This window comes from Fukomys damarensis, unplaced genomic scaffold, assembly GCF_012274545.1.
Source record: "Fukomys damarensis isolate Sample0158 unplaced genomic scaffold, DMR_v1.0_HiC HiC_scaffold_4, whole genome shotgun sequence".
Taxonomy (NCBI): Eukaryota; Metazoa; Chordata; class Mammalia; order Rodentia; family Bathyergidae; genus Fukomys; species Fukomys damarensis.
Window position 1 is genome coordinate 34,156,705 of NW_022900916.1, and position 20,178 is coordinate 34,176,882.

The following is a 20,178-nucleotide window of genomic DNA, read 5'->3' on the forward strand; positions in this document are numbered from 1 at the left end:
AAAAAAAAAAAAAAAAAAAAAAAAAAAAGTTATAGCAATTTTGGTTCATCAATTTTAACAAATATATCATTAATGTAAAATGTTAATAGAGAAATAGATGGGGCAAAATATAAGGGAATTCTGTACTTCTTCCTGTGCTTTAAACCTATAACTGCTTTAAAATAATTAAATCTATAAAATAAATTTTTAAAAATTAACAGTATCACATCCTACTTCCTTATCCTTTTCAAATTGAAATGATGCAAACATCTTGTGAATCCAATTCAAAGGATGACTGATTTGTTGGAGGTGGTAAGACAGAGAGATGAGTGCTAACTTCTTTATGTTACTAATCTTCACATTCATCCTAATTTTGTCAGATAACAACTGTCCCATATTTCTATCAGGAAGTTTCTGGTACTTGCATTCTAAAGCATTTTACCTGACACTACATCTACCCAAAGTGGATAAGAAGGATTGTATTCAATAAGCAGAATGGACTTCACTGCAGACAGGAACATACTAAATCTCATATCCATTAAACAACAACATAAACTAATTTTGAATCTTTCCTTAATTATTATGAGTACTATTAATCCCAACTAAAAATAAAAATCTGAAAGGTGAAACAATAGAAGTTACTGGAGCTTTAGCTACTAAAAAAGAATTTTTAAAACTTAGGATGCTACTTATGTTTATAAATAGAACTTTATAAATATCTATTAATCCTTCAAAAGTATACACAAATGATGAATGTAACTGTACTGTATGCCTAGAATGTACCAATAAACTCAATTTAAAAAAAGGAAAAAAAAATTATACACAAGCCTGAAGTTAGATTTCCAGAATTTAAATCCTTTTACCATTTGTTAGTTATGTGAACTTATATAATTTACTTAGCCTCTTGTGTCTCAAATTTTATATGAACAATCTGATTAAAAGTAGACTACTTGCCTATAATGCTGTAATGAGCAAAAGAGATAATTCACAAAAATGGCAAAAGTCTTAGCACTTAGTAAGAAGTCAATGAATGTTAGCTTCTACTGTTGCTGCTGAAATGTTATTACCCAAATTATGTTTAATTAACATTATTTTGAAAAACTTACCTAGTATAGTGCTTCATACAGAGGAACCACTTAATCAATGGTAGTAATTAACAATATCAACATTAGCATTAATAATATTAATTATTAAGTGTTACCGAGAGACACAGTTTGAACATATGGCCTGGTGGAGTTAACTAGGAGAGTAATTTTTGAAAAACTTTCAAATTATTCTCTAATTAAACATCATGAAAATACTAGCAGTAATAAGCTAGGGAGATCTGTATAACTTCATTACAAAGGTTATTTCTTAGTACTTGGGGCTTTTTAAAAAGCTGACATACTTCATTTCCTTTCATTTCACATAAAATTCTCTAGAAATACCTATGGAGTTTAATTTGTCTTAGTATTACATAAAACTCCCCAGAAACAAATTTAAAAATTTTTATTAAGAGTTCTAGATAGACCAGTAATCATATTCTAAAATGGCTATTCTTAGTCACATCAATTTACATAAAAGGTAAACAAAATTGAATATATATATTTTTATAAATTACTTCATATCAGCTTCAGCTGGAGAAAGTAATTACTGTAATAAAGCAGAAAATCATCCTATGTGGGTCTAACACTTCCTTACACTTCTCTTTCTTATCAGAAGAATGATACTTACTTGAAAAGAGAGTTTTTTGGCCTTTGAGGTTTCTTTTTGGCAAAAAAGGCTGCAAACTCTCGTCCAGTACTGGCATAGCTAAGTGGAGCTGATGGTTCTGAGGCTGTACGAGTATTTTTCATATCCAAGTATTCAGTCAACAGCATCTGTACAACCAGATAAACAGTTTATTTTTTACACATCTGTATGTGAGGTCTACACATCTAATTGTAAAGCCTCAGTCCTGCAATTCAGAAATATATTAACCGGGCTATTCATTTTTCTATTTGAAGATCTGAAGAAACATTCACTACAGCCAGAAAGTCATCTACTTCTACCTATTCAGGGTAAACTGGGGTAGACATTGGCACATGGTGATACAGGGTATATTTTTATTTAACATTTACGGTGTTCCAGGTAATAGGCTAAATTAATATCTTTCTTTAATCATAATGTAATCCTCACTACTCCAAACCACATCAGCCTTAGTAGCCAAGCCCTAATATTTACTATGGGCTTATTATGCTGCAGGCAAGGTGCTAAAGCATGTAAATGTACTACTTATTTAAAGCATAAAATTTTATCAAGGAAGTTCTCAGACTGAAACATAAAAGAAATGGGACTCAAGAGCTACAAAGTAATCCCTGGTGTACTGATTCCAGAGAGGATGCTCTTAGCCCTCACTGTAGTAGCACAATGGGTAAGCAATTTCTCAAACCTGCTAAAGACAGATATAGAAAAAGAGGTTATAGGAAGCTCACAGGTCATAACCTGCAAACTTTCCAGGATTACTTCTCATCTTGAAGTGAAAAGAAAAGCAACTGATTTTCTGATCAACTACTGTGAATAGACCCTACTTATAAAACAATTCGTGTTATAGCCAGAGAGGCTGGGAACTGAGCTTGAATCAGCTATCTGACATTTCTAAGACACAATCTAAACAAAAGTACAAAAGAAAAGAATTAATCTATAACAGAAATCACTACAGTTCCTAAGAATATTTAATGTGGATTAAAATATATCAACTCATTTCTATAATCATTCACATTAAAATAATAGTCCAGGATTTCAACCATCTTTAACAGCCTCCAAAACCTATTCTTAAACACGAAACTCTACACACTAACAGCATTCAAATACAGACTTACTGGATGGAAAATGTTTAGGAAATTTCAGAAAGGAGTGAAGGATGAAACTGGGGTAATATATCCTTCAAAGTGTCACCTGGATTCCTGGAAACATTACAAAAGAAGTAGTGAAAAAATATACTAAAATTTAAAATAAGACCTCCATTTACAATTACTAAAAAATATCAGATTTTCCCCCATAAAGTTGTCAGAGAATGAAATATTAACAGACAAAAAAGAGGAAAGGCTGTTTTTCAATATAGCAGTCTAATTTCCCATGTATATAGCCTAAAATATTCTGCAGTTAAAAAAAAAAGAAAAATAAACAGTCATTTTGAAAACAGAATGGATGCCTGCTTAATTATACTCATTATCAATGGCAATTGTACTATTAAAACCACTACTAGTATAGTCTTTTGAACAGTTCATTATTTTGGTGTTCAGAGTAAAATAAACAAAAAAAAAATTCCAAGAGCACACATGTAGTTCCTGGTCTTATATCAAACACTTAATTAGCAAGCCTAGATCAAAGACCTCATGTTTTGTTTCTTTTCTATCCTGTTTTCGAACAGAACTGTTAACAAAAAAGATCTGATTTTTAACACCTTCCAAAAGAATGTTTTCATTTATTCTCAATTAAATATATACTTATTTAACATAATATGGAAGATATTTTTCTACACATAAAAAGGAGATTCAAAATACACCCTTCCCTTAATATGCTTATCTGGTAATGGAGATCCACATATAGATGACCATGAAACAAAGGAAAAAAGCAACAAAATATCAGGATGAAGAAATGCTTACAAGAATTTATAGGAAGACAAGCTTGTGCCTATTTAGGAGAGTGAATAAAGGCTTCAAGAGCTTGACACTATAGAAGGACAAAATTAAAATATTGGAATTCTGAAAATAAAATTCTAGCAAACAAAACAAAATAAGTAAAGACATAGTGATGAGCAAAAAGGGACTCTCACAGTAATAAGCAAATATTTTAGGTGACATAAACAATGACATGAGCCTGGAAAGATGGTATACTGACAAACTTCTAAAGACCTTTAAACTCATATACTAAAGGCAAATACAAAATGGGGAGGCAAAAAAAAAGTCTTGAGTAGATGAATGAAATGTTGATAAATATACTATACACAAATTAATCTGGAAATACATAAAATAATAAATTAGAAAGAAATAACACTGGGAACCAAGAAACAAATGATTAAGGAAATACTGTACAAAAAAGGGAGGAGAGCAAGAAGGGAAAGTCCCCCAAGATAGAATTTATGGTGATGATAATAATAATAAAAAAGAGTTTTTACACTGAAATAGTTCATACAAAGAAGTATAAACCTAAGGATCAACACAGAGGCAGAAAACAGAGCTTAACCAGTCCTTCTGCAAAGGAAAGCAGAGGAGAAATAAAAACAGGAGCTAAAATAGTACATATTTGAAGGACTAAAACTTCTGTGATGCCAGGAACAACAACTAAGATTGAAGGAGAAAAGTTTAAGTATGGACAATGAATTTAGTATGGAATATATAGCCTTATAAAGTGTATGAATATTCTTTTTTTTTCTTTTTTTTGGTATCGGGGATTGAACTTGGGTCCTTGCTCTTGCAAGGCAGGCCACCGAACCGCTGAGATAAATCCCCGGCCCTATGAATATTCTTATTAATGTTTTCCCTGAAATACATATGAAAAGATACAGTGCTGATGAGATTTCCACAGTTTGTAAGTTAACTTGCATTAAGAGTGCAAGTGTATGTCTCCAAGTTGATAAAAAATTATCAGCACTTTGAAGGACATGTATCTTTGAATATATGTAATCTAATTTTATCCCTTAACAGCTTTTAGAAGGCTTTGTTAAAGTAAAATTCAGGTAACATAAAATTCACCCACTACAGTGTACAGTTTGATTTTTAAGTAAATGAACATAGAACCTAACCATCACTATAATCATTTCAGAGTACATACATTATGACAATAGATGCCTTTCAGGTTGAGAAAATTCCTTTTTTTATTATCAGCACAGGATAAGTGCTTTATTGAACCTATTGAGATGATTCCATAAGTTTGGTCTTTTGTTCTATTATAGTGTATTGCATTAACTGATTTCTTTTAAAATCCCAATTAATCATTGCATAAAATGTAGTTAATATGCTTATAAATTCAATTTGCTAATATTCTGCTCAAGATAATTCATCTATATTCATGAGAGATAACACTCTATAGTTTCCTGTGATATATTTAGCCATGCTATGAGAATAACACTGACCTTCATAGTATGAGTTGGAATGGGTTTCCTCATCTCTATTTTCTTAAAGAATTCGTGAAAACATACTCAGTAAACTCAGTCTGAGGAAACAAACTTTACCTTTCTTCAAAGGGATGGAGAGAGAAAAGGAAGGGCTCCTTTATCCCTCCCTCTCCTTCTCCCCCTCTTCCTCTCCCTCTCTGTGTATCTCTCCTCTTATGTTAAAGCCATTACCATCTTTCTGATGACCTGGGATTTTTTGGGTGTGTGCTGAGATTGAACCAAGGAGTTTCTGTATGCTAAGCAAGGGCTATACTACTGGGGAACAACCCCAGCCCCAGGATCAAAATTTGTAGTTAACTCTGACTCTCTCCAAATTACCTACAAGTCCTATAGTTTTTTTCATATTATACATTTCACAACCATTTCCTTTTCTAAATATTTTCATTCCTGTATTCATCCTTTTATAACAGATTATCTTTCACATAGAGTATAACACAGTCTTTCAAATGCTCATCTTGCCTTATCCTGTCATTGTATGCCACAACCTATTACCACATGAGGCTCAGTATAATCATTCCTTTGATCAAGTACTTCAGTGGCTTCAACATAGTTCCAATCAACCTCTGCAAATCTAATTCCTGTTAGTTCTTTTTTTGCACTACTACCACCTGATCAAACTAGATTATGTCCTATTCCCTAAAAAAACTGTTATGTGTCAAGTCAGAATTTCTTTTGCGGGGAAGCAGGGGCATTTCTTCCTGCCCATAACCACCACTTCCATCTATCGAGCATAACGAATAAGATCAAGAAAGTGATGATGCTAAGTAGAATTTAACTGATTTTAATGAACCACGTTAGCTCTAGTCAGGGGTTACTAATCAGATTCCATATACATTAAGAAGATGCTACCTCATGCATGAGGAAACAGAGGGAGATGCTATACCTTTGAAGTTTTGGCATCCTGTGGATGTTATCTCTTTCTTCTTCTTTTGAAAGTTCTTTTGTCAATGGTCTTTCTATGCCACTTCTTCTGAGTCTTACCATGGAAACTAGCTGCCTTGATTTTCGTAATAGATGTCAGTACATAATATGTTGTGGGTAGGATAATTCATTCTTACCCTATTTCTAGTTGGTGGTCAGTACCTCACCAGTACATTGTCACCCAAGCTGAGGTGATCAGGCAACCAGTGAGAATATCTTTATAAGATGAGATCTGGCTTTTGTTATGATTTCTGTCAGTTATTAACAATTTATATTAACATACAGCAGACATGGCATATATAAGAAAATTGTTAAAAACATTGCTTAAGATTGATCTACTCACCATTTCCCATACATATGCATATACCTGTTCCTGTCTAGACACGCACACGCACACACACACACACAAGAACAAATATGAATTAGAATATTTGTAAAAAGTCAGGATTCCTGCCCTCCAGAAAATTGTCATTTTTATTAACTGTCAACTATGCTGTCTCACTGTAACTGAAACTTATACTCCAGTTTGGAACTCTCAAAGATTTTATCTTATAGTCATTTGCCTTCTCTGCTGACTCTTAGTTCAAGCCAAGTGTTCTCTTTGTATCTCTGTGACATCTAACACCACATCTTAAAGTGGGTACTCTTTAATAGGTTACCTAAATTGAAAGTAAAATGGTCTAAAGGGAAGCTATTTTGATGTTGCATATTCACAGTTGTGCTCCTCAGAGTGTAACTACAACACCCATGGTGAAACTTCAGGCCTGTTGAGGTACATTAATTTACTCACATCACAGGAATACTATTTATTTAATTTCTGCTCCAATGAGATAAGTGCTACCCTAATGACCTGAAAGAGTTAATGCATCTTGGAAAAGATGAAAATTATTCTCTGGAGAGAGTTTTATTCAATTAAGTAGTTAAGACACAGCATTTTCAATTAGTTGTTCAGTTAAACAAAGGTTCTTTCATGTTGGTTATCACTAATATGTGAATACTAACGCACATACAAATATTTGCTTATAATTCATTCATATTGAGATCTTTTGAAATAGAAAAATCAGATTCAGATTCAATTAACATTTATTCTGTACCTACTGAGTGATATAAACTATGTTAAGTGCCTTCCCCTTAGGATTTAAGGAGTTTGCTGTGAAGACTGAAGTATAATGGGATTTTGAAGGTACCAGGCAGAGAAAAAAAATAAATGGTTCCTTTAAGGAGTCTATAAAGAAAAACTCACATCACTAGATCTTTCAAGATCTAGTTAAATTTAGCAAGGTACTCCTTCTGAATTCTACATATTATTCCTAACTAGAATGACCTTTCTACATCCTTAGATTCTAGACTTCTTCTAGACCCACTTCAGCTCTTACTCCATCCACAAAACCTTCTCTGAGAGAGCAATCTAAAATCATTCAAATTCTTACAGGACCCACAGATGATTACCTGGAATTGGCATAGATGGAAGTTTAATTTTCCCTATGTTTATCTCTTAATTTTCCAATCTGAGTAGATGAAAAGGCACTTTATCTAATACTGCCCTATTTCACCATTATTTTACATCAAACTGAAATACCCTATTAAAAAACCTTTATAAGTGCTTAACAACATTCATTTCTAAGCTATGTCAACTCTTGAACCCACAAGAAAAATTATTTCTCAAACACAAGCAAAACTCTTTTGTATGAAAGAAATGATAAATATCTCTTGAGCAAAACATTAAATTATTTTTTAAAATAAAACACTACTATCCACAGCATGTCTAAATCAAAAGAAACCCTATTTTATTAGTTTTGTTGTCCAAAAAAATCCACATTTACAACAATCTGTGATTATTATAGATTATGGGTTAATTCAAAATATAGTATCAGATTATTTCATTTACTGCAATTTAGACTACAATTAGAAAGATCTAGTGATGGGAGTTTTTCCTTATGGGCTCCTAAAACAAAATGAACTGCACTGCTGGTATAAATAAGCTTATAGTAAATATAGAAACTTTAAGATCCAAAAATGGACTACTACTTCATTGATATTTCTGGCATAAAATTTAATTATTCTCACTTAGTTTCATTAATTAACTTTATTTCTACATTTTATTTTATTTAAAAGCAATTTCTGCTGTCAAATTTTTCACAGTACAAAAACATATAAAGATTCAAGTATTATTTAACAGTATGGTTATGTAATGTATCGTATTGATTTATCTCTATTAATCCTTTCTTTTTCTTTCCAACACTGTAAATACTAATAAGCAGTGTCCTGCAAGCTGGTACATAAAAAAAATATTATATGCATCAGCAATCAGAAGCTAAATTCTATCATTAAGAAGGGTGTGAAGAGTTCCCTTATTGACAGCATATGATACAATTATATCCTTTTGGCTTTTAGTTATTTGCCCTCTGTTATGGTTTAAATGCAGAACATTCTCTGAAAAGTAGCATGCGTTCAGAATCAGAGTTTTTGGAAGATCATGGATTTGCTACCCTTGATGAGTTCATAGCTAAATGTGCTGTTAGGAAGTGGGATGTGGCTGGAGGAGGTGGGTCAATGGAGGCATGACCTGGAGGGTATATCCTGGACCCAGCTTGTTTCTTAACTGCCAAAGGGTTGAGTAGTTTTCTTCCTGCCAAACTATTTCTGCATTGAGCCAGTTATCTATGAAATGAAACCTCTGAAACTACAAGCCAAAATAAACCTTTTCTCCATTGAATTGTATATGTCAGGAATTTTGTTTCAGCAGTGGAAAAGCTGAACAATATACCTCCCATTTCCCATATCTCATAAATATCTCAATTTGTACACTGTATTACATGTTCTGCTCCAACAAATAGAGTTCTCCCTCTGCCCCTATGACCCAAGGGCAATGGCTGAAGAGCTGAAATGCCTGTCTGGAAAAGTGTAGTTGTATATCTGAATTATTACTCTATGAACTATTCTTTAATTTTTAATTCTCAAAAAGGCTCATGAACCCAGTAGAAAGATGGAATAAGTTCAATGAAGTAGGATGATTAATATGATTCTACATGATACGAGAGTGAATGTTTGTAAACATGACTTGAGAACAGCAAAGGAGAGGGAGTATTTCTGCTTAACTCTTACACTTAGGAAAACTGCCACAGCTCTACCTAATTATCTCTGGCACTATTCTACCACTCAGCAACATGCTCAGACCATAAAGCAAGTCACAGAAAAGAAAAAGACAGCATGCTATTTAAATACCACTCATGTTAACGCAGAAGCAATACAGTACAATTCATGTACCTCATGTTCTCTGCTAATTGCTTAAGACATCCTGCTATAGAGAAGACAGCAATAGTAGCCAGCCCCTAGTCTTCTTTAAATGCCAGCTCTTAATAACAAACTCCAAAAGGTCTTAATTGCATTTACCAGGAGCTCATGAACTTTAAAAGTTGTTAATCAGATTTCCATGTAAATAGAATGACGATGAAAGGTTAAGTACAGGTTTCTGAAATTTCAGAAGTTGAGAATATATTGCCATTCAAGGTGGGGAGGGGGACCGTCAGCCTTGACAGGAACTAAACATCTTAATTAAACATGCAGAAGAGTACCATGCTTATTTTTATGTGAAGTCCCATTTCCAAATGTCAAAGTTAATCATGTACTTGACTAAAATGTGTAATATCCCCTCTGCCAGAGAATAAATGCCTTAGCATTCTTTTCTGACATCTACAGATCTCCAAAAATTTCTGAGGTGTCCCCATACCTAATCCCTAACTACGCTAAAATAATCTGAGAATTACAGTGGATTGCCTTCCACAGAAAGATCTTAATTGCTCTCCATCTGAGAAGTAATGTAAAGCCACAAATTTTTAATCAATTCTGTTTTGTATCTATATGGCTCAGGAAAAACTCATGGTGCATCTTCCATAAATTTTCTGCACCTGTGTCCCTAGAGTAACATGGTGAAAAATGAACATGACATCTTCTCAAACTCCAATAAGAATTTATGCTTCCTCAAAAGAAGATATTTGATCAATTATAGTGTCATCACAGTTGAAAGCAATATCATGTCTTTGGAGTGCACTTCACAAAATGTGGGAAGGCTTGTATTCTGCAATGGAATAAATGGCAATCCTAAACCCCAGAGTCAGGACTTTATTCTAGCTCTGACACTCAACCTCAGATTCTCCAGTTTAAGAGGAGCTACATAAAACAACCACTGAGTACAATAATGAATGAAATGAAGAGCTGTGTAGTGCTCTAGACAAAATAACTACAGAATTCAAAATGAGAAAATATTCTCAGTGTACCATCTAGCCAAAAAAATAAATAATCATTCTTTAATCCAGGTACACATTTATGAAAAAAATCCCATTTGAAGACCTATTTTTTGTTTCTGATTATATTTCTAGTTCTCTCTTCTTCTTCCTAAAATTCTGAGGAAAAACCCAGTGTTTCCTCAATACAAAGTATCTACAGCAGGGCCAGGGATTTAGCTCATGGCATTGTGCCCGCCTTGCAAGCCGAGGTCCTGAGTTCGATCCCTGGTACCAAGAAAAAAAAAGTACAGCACACCTTTAAGAAAAAAAAGCATGGATTCTTACCAATGCTGTTGGAACTACAGCTATTATTGCTATTGCTATTAACATTCCTTCTAGTAATTGTACTATTACAATTAAATTTGGCCACAAAACAAACCAACATGCTTGAATTTTCTTAAAAATCCATGAGAAATACAGTATAATGAATATCCAATTAGGGAGAAGAAAAACAAAAAACAAAAGAGGGAATAATTTTTAACAATTATTTTCAGAACATGCTAAATTATAAGGCCTTTTTAGCACAGTCCATGGTTGTCTCTCAATGGTATATGCCAACTCTAAAAGGAGAAGAGTTTAAGCTGAATATGTTGCTATATATCTGTAATTTCAGCACTCTGGGAGGCTGAGGCAGGAAGATTCCAACTTTGGGCCCAGACTGAGCAAGTTAGCAACTTAGAGAACCCTTCTCATAATAAAAAAATAAACAAAAGGGGCTCTGATATAGCTCAGTGTGAAGACTGGGTTCAATCCCTAGTACCAAAGGGGGTGGGAGTGGAGGCCTTTCCCTCTTCCATCGAAATGCATTTGTGGATTTTACATTTAATTCAAGTCAACAAGTATCAATAAAGCTTTGCCAACAATCTGAGAAAATAATCCCAATCAATATGATAAGCTCTTGCTGTAGAAAGACAAGTGTTCTAAACTAACACACTTGCTACATACTGGAGTCCTCTGGGAAACAACATTATTATAGTAAGGCTGTGGAATAGGACTTAAGAGATTAGTCTGGAAGACAGAATTTGTCCGTAAAAGTGTTGATTCTCCTTTGTATTTCCCAAAGCAGTTTCCACTGAGTCTTTGTGTACATGTGTGTTTTCAATTAATACAAACTCAGTAATTGTTTTTTACTCAGATGAAACCCATAAGCCTAGTCTCAATTAGTACCTGTTCTCCAAAAGTAGCTCTATCCAACAAGATAGACAATCAGGACAGGGCCTTAATAAGAACACAATACAAAATTCCTAGGTCTTTAGAAACAATCTCTTATAAATCATTACCACAACGTCTACCAAGGCTTATAATCAGACTGCCCTGTTGGAAGTCTCACAAAATCAAACTCATTCCACCAACTGTGCTTTTTGTCATAGAGTTCTACTAATTTGAAAAGCCATCTCATTTCCCTCAGCTAAATGAAATTTAGTCCTCTTTCATGGCCCAACACAAATATCAACCTTGTGCTAACATATCTGTTCATTCAGCAACCATGTGTTGAATGCAAAGATCTGTATTAGGTACAATACATACACAGGTGAATAAGGAGCTTTCAGTGCTCTTTACTATTCTTCTATTCATTGGGGCTGTAACATTTAGTTTCTCTGTTGGGTTAAATAATCCTGCAGAAAAAGTTAACCTTAAAAATACAATAAGCATCACAGAAAAAGTATACACTCAAATATACCACCAGAACAGCAACTCCTAGAATGGCTCTTAACTAGTCCTCCATGTTCTCTGGCCTTTTCCTATAATTTCCTTTGTTAGTTTAAACAGTGCTTATGAGATTAAACAGTGCTTTCTATGAGCTGGGCACTAGGCTCAACACTTTCATTGGTCATCTAGGTGCTAGATGGAGTTGAATCCATTCCCCAAACCACCTACTGTGTCCTTGTCTTTTGATACCTGATTCCATTTTAGCTAGAGCCCAATCTTAAGCTCTGAGAATTTGGGAAGGCACATCTACTATTAAGTTCAAAATGTTTACCTGCACCATCCAGAAGAAATACTGATGCTCAATTCATTTGTCTCCTAAGTTTGTTTATACATCAAACATTCATTCAATATACAGAATCTAAGGTACTATAATTATCCAGTCTGCCAGGGTAGCTCCATTTGAAGTTCTTCTCCCTCTTAAACATTATTTGACCATATGATCACAGAAGTGTAAATTATAATGGTGTACTCCACAAAGGCAACAGAGTTTATCAGTCCTAGCAGTGACATTCTTTCACGTGTGAAGCTGTAATAATCACTGCCTATTTTCTTGGCCTTGGTGCAGCTATTCTTTCATGTGAAACCATAACCCAAACATTTTCTAGTCGCATGTTGGCCTCTCTACAATCTAATGACTCATATAAATATAGTGATTCTGAAATTCAGCTATAATAACTTAAAACCAGAAATTAGAATCACAGACAACAAGTAGTGATTCCTGGGAAGGAGCAGCTTTAATTTCCTTTGCATTTTACTTTCAATTGATAAAAATGTACTATCTTTAAACAACACTTTGACCCACAGACTTTCCAGTTTAGCCCAAGGGGGAAGAAAACAGATTTCTCATATAATATTTCTTTTAATTTATATTCTTGGGGGTAAAATCCATTATAATCAGTCATTCTCAAATTAGGGCTGGGGATGTAGCTCAGAGGTAAAGCCTCTGCTATGTAGTTAAGAGGTGCTAGGCTTATTTCCCAGTACCACATAGGTAGGCACACACACACACACACACACACACACACACACAGAAAGAGAGAGAGACCAATTGTTACCAGACAATAAATTGACAATCTTCTCATTAAAAATATAAGACAATCTAGTTTTTTAAAAATAATAATTCTCAAATTAATAAACAACATAAGTTTATGGTTTGCCATATGATAGACAAGGTAAGAGCTGCACTGCTTTTGTTGCATAAAATTGTTACTTGTCTAAAATATCACTAGAACCACTAGTAGATCACTTAATTTTTAAGTCACAATAACAGTAATGTGAAAACATAATATGGACTCCCAATTATAAGTGCAATTTTAAGTTGCTGTCAGCAGTTATATAACTACCACAAGCTCAGCTTTGTCCATTGAAATCAGCTCATTTCTGAATCTATTCTAGAACAGCTTCAAAGAAGCCTAGAAATCATTACAGTAAAAATAACATTATTTTTTCTTGTCCTCCATACTTTTAACTGAAAATCACTCATAGGAATCTGCATGGTGGTATTCTTGAGTTTGTCATATGACTTGAAAGTTGATGAGAAAATAATAATTACATATTTCCATCTTAGAAATATGTTCTATTCTTGGGATCGGCATCTCCTGCAGCGTCAATGGCCGACTGTGCAGTCCTCAGCCCTGGACCAGTGCACACACTCCGATAGTCATGGTGATCAAGGCCATGTGCACGGTGAAGGGCGACAGCCTGGTGTAGGGCACCATCCATTTGAGCAGCAGGGAAAGGGACACACTGCACGATTGAATGAAGGCTGGCACGGATCCCATGTCCATCAGTCAGGCAATAACACACAAGGCTGTAGTGTGCAGGTCCTCACTTTAATTCTCTATCCAAAAAACATGGTGGGCCAAAGGACAAAGAGAGACACGTTGGAGACCTGGGCAGTGTGACTGCAGGTAAAGATGGTGTGGTCAGTGTATCCACTGAAGATCTCTGATCTCACTTTGCAGACAAAATTCCATTATTGGCCACATAATGGTGGTCCATGAAAAAGATGATGACCTGGACAAGGGTGGAAGTGAAGAAAGTACAAAGACCAGAAATGTTGGACGTTGCCTGGCTTCTGGTATGATTGGGATCACCCAGGAAACATTCTCTGCTATGTGGTCCAAGTCCTAGTCACTCATATCAACCTTTGTAGCTGTAGAAATTGAACTTAAAAAAACTAAAACATTTTAATTTAAAAAAAAAAAGAGAGAAATATGTTCTATTCTTAGCAGGAAAGGAACTTTAGTTTCACAATGTTTAGCCTGACCAAAAACAACAAATTAAAAAAATAACTCCTCCAAAGAAATTAAAAATGAAGATAGTGTTAGAGAAAAACAATTTTTTTAAATTTACAATAAGGTTATTTAAGTATGGAAGAAATTTCCTGTTAGAAATAAATTAAGGAAAATATTTCCCAACTTACTGGAAACATTGTTTAGAATGTTTCTAATCATTATTTGTAAATAAGGGTAATATAATGAAAAATTTAATGGTAGCCTGTCTCTAGTTTCCTGTAAGGCTGACATTTAAAAGAAGCATGAATCACAGAATTTAGAATTTAACCTTCTATCTTGAATTGCCAGTGCTGTTAAAATACTACACTGATCTCAACCAAAAAGAATCTAAGAACAAGTCCTGTGCTGCAGTGGGCTATTTGTTATCACTGAAAGCTCCAAGAAGTTCACCATCACTGCTCTACACTTTATTATCTTCTATTAACTATAGAAGTTGCTCAAACCAATGTCATCAATAAAGTACTTTTTTTTTCAGCTTTAATTGAGTTTATTGGTACATTTTAGGGCTACAGTACAGTTACATTCATTGTTGGGATCTTGTACCTCTACATGACAAGCCTTGATTCTCATTTTTTCCCCTTACCCCTGCCCTCCCTTCACCCCCTCCTCCCCTCCCCATCTACAAACACTTTATTTAATGAAAAGATGAAAATAAAATAAAATAAAGTATTTTTATATGGAAAGAAAATCATCCTGCTTTCAAAATAAAGATATGCATTTAATATATAATGTATAACTCTTTAATTGTATAAGAATATTATAAAGAAAGCTTTCTTCAGCAAAGAATATACTGCTTCCTAAAACAGAAGTAATTATCCAAGAAGTGATATTTTTACTTTAATTTATGTTTAAAAGGTTGTTCAGGTCTGTTTACTAGTTTTCCTAGAAAAATATTATTAGATACAACAGGAAAAAAATGAACCATTAAAAAAAATTCTCTGGATGCCATATAAGTAGTCCAAAAGCTAATCCTTAATTTTAGGAATGTAAATTTTTGATTTTAAGTAAAATGGAACATTTGAAATTTTCAATACAGAACCTGAAGAAAACAGCAAGTTCTAGCCCAGCTTGAGCAACTTAACAATTTAACAAGTCCCTGTCTGAAAATAAAATATGAAAAGGTCTGGAAATGTAGCTCAGTGAAAAGGCCTAGGTTCAATACTCAGTATATCACAGTAACACACACATATACACATTCTGTAGATGATTGATAGATAGATAGATAGATAATATATATAATAGATTATGTATATATTATCATCCAAGCACAAATATAAAGAGAAAGTATAATAAGTGTCTGTTTTAATACCTTAATATTAATACAAAGCAAATGCAATTTTCACTCAGATGTAAGCATCATTGTTCCACAATATCCATAATCTCCAGAAATTTTTTACTACGGATCTCTCTATAATTCACTATTCCACATAGAATCTGGGCAGCCAATAATATTAAAATCACTGAGCTTTACGGAGAAAGAAGAAATATATTTCTGCTTCTATATAAGATGATTTCTATAGCCTTGCTATAGTATTTATAATTCACAGTGATTTTTATATTCTCACAGTCTCCTACAAATTTTCTGTGATTTATGTTAGGCTCTTTTAAAGTCTCGTTCAAAGAAAATAATAAAATAAAGTCTCATTCATATTTATGGTTCATTCTCCATCCAGAAAAGGTAACAATCCTTTCTGTGTATGTATTTCATGACAAACTTGCAGACTGACAGAGGGTGGACATAGGCAGTCTTTACATAATGGAAAGGCGATCAATGAACATCTGGTGATACCATTGTAAGGTAATTTTCACATGCAAAAAAAATACAAATGGACCACAAAATGGAATTAACCTCACATGACAGAATTTTAAGAAGATTTATATTTCAAATGTCTATATACTGCTCATTTGTTCACAGTAAACACAAAGGTCAGTGGTTCACACATGTAACATTTTGTTGGCTATTCTGTCATTATTACTAAGAATGTTTCCACAGGGTACATGTGTTAGACTGTCAGTTGCTGTCAAGAAGCCATAATGGTGAAGAATCAAAACAACCTAGTCAAAAATAAATTTTATAGGGAAAGATAACAAAGGTTGCCAGACCTCTCCTCAAACCCATTTACCCCTTCTCATGACCCACACAGGACACTTCTCTATATTGCTTACATTCTAAGGTACAGGTTTTCTCACATTTTAACAAATCAAAAAGACAGTTATCTTATAGTTGATACATCCACTGATGGTAGTTTTCTTTTTTCCTCATCATACTACTTTTTAGTGACTTAAAATCAAAGAAATAAGATATTTGTTAATACTGCTACTATAAGGTCTATTTCTAATCTCTCTGCTTTTATTCATTGTTTTATCTTCAGTTACTTTCTACAGTTCTTTCACAGAAACATGGATTGCTCAACAAATCACAATGCATCAGACTAATTATCTAAGCCTCAGTTCTGCATCAATGAATAGGACAAAAAGCTTTAAAAGTTAAATGCAACAACAAAAAGGTAACAGTAATAAGTACATAGTTAACATTACTGAACTGCAGTTCAGTTCTCTAAATGCTTCAGAAGAAAAATTTTATGTTATTTTTCACTACAATTAAATTCTTTTCTTTAAAAAGTGCACCAGCTATCTGTAATTATACTGACACGCAGTTGTCTTTTCAATTCAAAATTTCTGACCTCTTTCCATCCATCAATTAGCTTTGAACTGGGCAGGTCTACCCTACCAACACACTGAAAAGCAGCACCATGTCAGAGACATTATTACAGAAACATGAGAATTGGAGATCCAATTCATCATCTTCCTAGGAGAGAAGGTCAGTTATGGTCAGTTACCAGCTCTAAATGAAACCTTGTAACTCTTTATCTGGTTCAAAGTGTTTAAATTATGTCTGAGGATGAAGAAGAGGAAACTATATGGAAAAAAGACTGAAAATTTTAAAATATCAAATGAATGAAAGGAAAAAATCATTCAATAATACAAGAAAATTTTCTCTTACATTAATAAAATCTTAGTAATTACCTAAATTAACAAACATTTGCATTAGTCTGTTAACCATATACATTTAAATTTAAAGACCCACTTAGAGCTAAAGAAGATAACTTTAAAAGATAATGCCTAAAAGTACACGTCAAAAGGCAATCTGCATGTAGAATTAAGATGACTTAAAATGTCAAGATGGTATTTGTCAAGTAGTACCTCACACAATTTCTCCCAAGTTTCCGTTAAAATATCTATGAATGGAAAAGACAAACAACTCACAATGCTAGAAATCTAGACCCACAGAAAACTGCTAACAGAATCTCTGAGGAAACCACACTCACTAGAAGGTTCATGGAACAGAGTCACACCTAAACTTAAAGGCTTAATTATGCTACACCACCATAGAAAGAGTGACTTGCTTATTGGAAATATGTACAGAGCTCCTTTCCCCCTCACACTTGGCTGTACTCTCCAAAGCAAACAAAACTATGCAACCATTCAGTACTGCATTGTAGTGAAAGGAAAATTACCTGCCCTGCCCACCACCTCACCAGAATACTGCTTAGAAATAGCACTTCAAATTAAACAATTTATTAGTAAATAGCAGAGGAATGACAATGGACCTCTGACAAACAGCATTATCTTTTATAAAATATAATTGATAAAATAAATATCATGGGAAATAATTTTTAGAAGATTTTCTTATTCTCTCTGTATCACTGAAGACAAGTAATGAAGCAATTTGAGGATTTCATCTCAAGAAAGTAGATTTTCAGTATATGAAAGCTGGGAAGTGTACATGTGAAATAGATTTATCAGGCTTTGGAAATAATTTAACACCAAAATATTTCAAGAATAGGCTAATAGACAATCCCCATTCCCACAGTCAGCAAACAATAGGTCTAGGTAGATTTCCTATCATGTAAGAATAAGTAAACAAGAACGAAATAGAAAAGGAAGGAAAACATAAATTTAAAGAAACCAGAAGCAAAAAATTTTCAGTAAATCCTGGCATTCTTAGTAGCATAGAAAAACACATGCTTCTTACCACACTAAACAAAACCTTTCATGGAAAAATAGTCTGAAAGGTGAAAAAAGCCACAGGGTATGACTAAAAGGAACAAGGAAAAGTTAAGAAGAACTGTAAGAAAGCCACAGTAAAAATACTAGGTTAGTATTAACTGATATTCTATACTATAAATGGTACCCCAAAAAAACAAAACAAAATAAAACAAAAAAACAAATTCAAGAAGTGCTTTCAAATGTAAATAGGAAAGCAACTATAAGGATTGGAAAAGCTAGAAACAAATGATAAACAGGAAGATTTAAGGGATTCAGCCCAACATGCACAGAAACACCATTTTTTAAATAAGATATTTGCACATGCATACATATACACACACTGAATTATATTTTCTTGCTTTCAAGGAAAAATGCCATCATGAAGGAAGCAAACCAGGTTAGTATACGGCAGGGTGGGGGGCAAATAACCTATCTAGACAAAATTTATTTGTAATACAACTCCCTGCACCAAGAAAAAAGAAAATAACTTGTAAAAAGAACAAAAACCAGAACAACTGCATACTTTTTACAGCAATGAACAATAGAAAATTACAGAACAATGTCTACAGGTTTTTTTAATGCATGATAAATTTATTCTCACATTTAAGAGAGTTCAGAAATGATACTCTGAGAGAATTCAGAAAACAAAGAGTTCAAAACCAGTATCTTAGAGGGTAAATTAGATTTGTAGGACTGTGGTAACAAATCACCACACCTAGTGGCTTAAAACAAACTTATTCTCTTATAGCTTTTCAAGCTGGAAATCCAAGTCAAGGTGTTGGCAGGGCAATGTTCTCTCTGAAGGCTCTAGGGAAGGGTCCTTCCTTGACTCTCCCTAGCTTTTGGTGGTTGCCAGCAATCCTTAGCATTTTGAATATGGCTTCTAAAAGTAGTTATTATTCTAATTCTGTCACCATTGTCACATGGCATTCTTCTCATGTGTCTTTTATCTCTGTGACCAAATTTCCATCTCCTTATAAGGGCAGTAGTCATTAGATCAGGGTTCACCTCAATCCAGTATGACCCACTGTAATCCAATATCATCTTAAACTGATTACATCTGACCCTATTTCCAAGTGATGCCACATATATAAGTATTAAAGGTGAGGATGTGAACATTAACTTTTGGGATGACACAATTCTACTCACTATGAGGAAAAATGCTTTTAAGATATGTTCTACACTGCCAAGGATGAGTAGAAATTAGAATTTAAAGGATAAGGAAGCCATGATATAAAGGATCAGTGTATTTCCCCAGACCCAATATTAGTAATCCAACTAGACTGAGAGTAGTTAGGCCACTGTAATCCAAGGGCAAAGTGACGCCAGACATGTTTTCCAAAGCTGTGCCTTTTCTGTTCTGCCCTTGCCCTAGGAACCATACATGTTGACCAAAAGTCAAAATAATATATTAACTATACATTTAAGACAATACCAATGATATTCTTTCTACCATTTACTGAGTGGCTCAACTAATTTAAACGTGTGCAAAAATATTCAAGTGGAAATACAAAACAGAAGTGCATTTTTTCTCTCTAAATGAGCTATATAGAACAACACAGTAACCTTTATTTTTCTGCCCAGGAACTTAAATATCTTTTCACAACTTTGAAATACACATTGAACAACCTAAATCATTAGATTTGTATTAATTTTTAGCTCATCTAGGTTCTATGACTATACCTACATTATATATTAAAATTTATTAGGATACAAAATTGATGTTTAAGAGATGAATAAACATAACTAAAAGTTAGAGCTTATTCCTGAGACTGGATGATTTTTTTTTTTTTTTTTT

At 33.7% G+C, this 20,178-nt stretch overlaps 1 protein-coding gene across 2 annotated transcripts in view; it reads right to left on the minus strand.

Annotated features, from left to right (window-relative positions):
• Exoc4 (exocyst complex component 4) overlaps positions 1–20,178 on the minus strand; it is a 741,153-nt gene that overhangs the window by 526,151 nt on the left and 194,824 nt on the right. For both annotated transcript variants that reach the window (XM_010611733.3, XM_033757669.1), the window contains exon 8: positions 1,693–1,838. In XM_010611733.3, the coding sequence (XP_010610035.1) occupies positions 1,693–1,838 (146 nt within the window). The remainder of the gene's footprint in view (positions 1–1,692; positions 1,839–20,178) is intronic.